This window comes from Camelina sativa, chromosome 9, assembly GCF_000633955.1.
Source record: "Camelina sativa cultivar DH55 chromosome 9, Cs, whole genome shotgun sequence".
NCBI lineage: Eukaryota > Viridiplantae > Streptophyta > Magnoliopsida > Brassicales > Brassicaceae > Camelina > Camelina sativa.
Window position 1 is genome coordinate 167,337 of NC_025693.1, and position 1,903 is coordinate 169,239.

Here is a 1,903-nt window from a genome sequence, read left to right on the forward strand (position 1 = left end):
CCAGAGATGTAATCGCCGAGGCCAGGAGTGGTAAGCAAAAGTTGCCTGTAGGCCTGACGGTTGTCCTCCGTGTTATCCAAGCCGATGGAAGCGAGCCTCTTCCCACAGGTTGCGTTCGACTCATCGATAGCGAGGATACCTCTCCCGGGGGATGCCACGCTTTTCTATTACCGCAACAAAAAAAAAAATCACAATACCACAAAAATCTTAAAATCACAACTAACGTTTGACTTTGTTGAATCGAGTGGACAAGACGACTAATAAAAAGCGTATTAATAAAAAGGGAATTTGGCATGAGAGAGATCTAGGCGCTGGAAAAAAAAGGGACCAAAGAGATGAAAGTATATACTCACGGCAGTTTTAACAAGCTCGTCGGAGTAAGCACTAGCACGGATCGCGAAGGAGACTCGAGAAGGAGGCGTAGAAGCAGAGGGGTGGGCGCCGGAGCGCTGGCCGATCCATGGAGAAGAGAGAGTGTTTGGCTTTACAAAGGTGGAAGACGCCATAGTAAAGCAGCACGCTAGAACAAAAGTGGTGATCGATCTCTCTCGGGGACTCCGCAGGGATCTGGTGTGGAGAGAGTGTAAAAGAGAACCAACAAAAAATGCTTCTTTCTTCTGATTGATGCGAATATTATTTATTTACTACTAGTCGAGTCGTCTCGTCTACTTTGGCATCAAATCACCTATTACCCCCACCCTCCTCCAATCGCCTCCTTTTATTTACCATCTTACCCTCTTTTATCGTAAATGACCCTGTTAACCTTCTCCTAGCGACGATTTGCCTAAAAGTAACAACTAAACACAATTGCAAATCCGGCCCATGACAACCCCCATCGTGCGTGATTCGAGGACCCGAGTCTCTCTGACTCTTTGGTGTAAACAATAATAGTACAGTCTATTTTAAGGGCTCATACAGATTATACTATCTTTCTCAGTTTCAACCATTTCATCCCCCATTTCGTCTACCCAAACTGCCCTTGCCTCTTCGTCTTAGTCAAATATTAGTTTCTACTACATTTTTTATAATATAACATTTCGGATGATGCTATAAGATTTTTCTTAAATTTATCAATACTTACAAGCCCTAACCACCACTCTAATAGGAGTGTGAAAATTTAGAGGTCCGATATGTCGTTGGGGCACAATATGCCTAAAACAAAACAACCTGAAATCCTCTCTTTCACAGTTGGGCCCAGTTATAATGAGGCTTAGTTTCAGTTAAACAATATGAACCCACGCCAAAGCCCAAAGGCTGTCATGCAGGGGTGGGCATTCGGGTACCATTTCGGGTTTCGGATCGGGTATTTCGGGTTTTCGGGTTTTCGGGTTTAGAAACATAAGACCCATTCGGATATTTTTAGATTTTGGGTCGGATTCGGGTAAACAACCATCGGGTTTAAGTATTTTTGGGTTTCACCCAAAATCTCAAATTATATTTCGAGTTCGGATCGGATTTGTAATTTTTTAATCCAAACCAAAGGAAAAGATCCCTAAATCAATCCAAATTCATTAAAAATAATTATAATCATAAATAAATAATAAAATCAAAGTTATCAAACCAAATTGAATTCATTAAAAGAAAAGGACAATTCTAAATAACAAAATATCAAATTCACAAGCCGATAATTTTTGACTTCTTACAACATCAAATTCAAAATTAAAACTATATAATCTATCTAAATTAACATATGAAAATTGACATATTTAAAAATGAAAACTAATTTATCTAGTAAGTTGTAATAATGATTATAAAATTATTTGCAAAACTTGTAAATTAACTCAACCTATTGTTAAATATATATAACTTTGGATAGTTTCGGGTATTTGTTCGGGTGTTCGGATATACCCAATCGGGTTCGGGTACCCATTTCATTTATAAAAAGCATCCAATTGGATATTTT

The 1,903-nt window shown here is 38.8% G+C and overlaps 1 protein-coding gene across 2 annotated transcripts in view; it reads right to left on the bottom strand.

Moving 5' to 3' along the window:
* LOC104710018 (fructose-bisphosphate aldolase 3, chloroplastic) overlaps positions 1-663 on the bottom strand; it is a 7,810-nt gene extending 7,147 nt beyond the window's left edge. The window contains exons 1-2 of one of the 2 annotated variants that reach the window (XM_019230373.1): positions 354-663; positions 9-164 (exon numbers count right to left, since the gene is read on the bottom strand). In XM_019230373.1, the coding sequence (XP_019085918.1) occupies positions 9-164; positions 354-506 (309 nt within the window). In that variant the 5' untranslated portion in view covers positions 507-663. The remainder of the gene's footprint in view (positions 1-8; positions 165-353) is intronic. The other variant, XM_019230372.1, reaches the window with a different exon arrangement.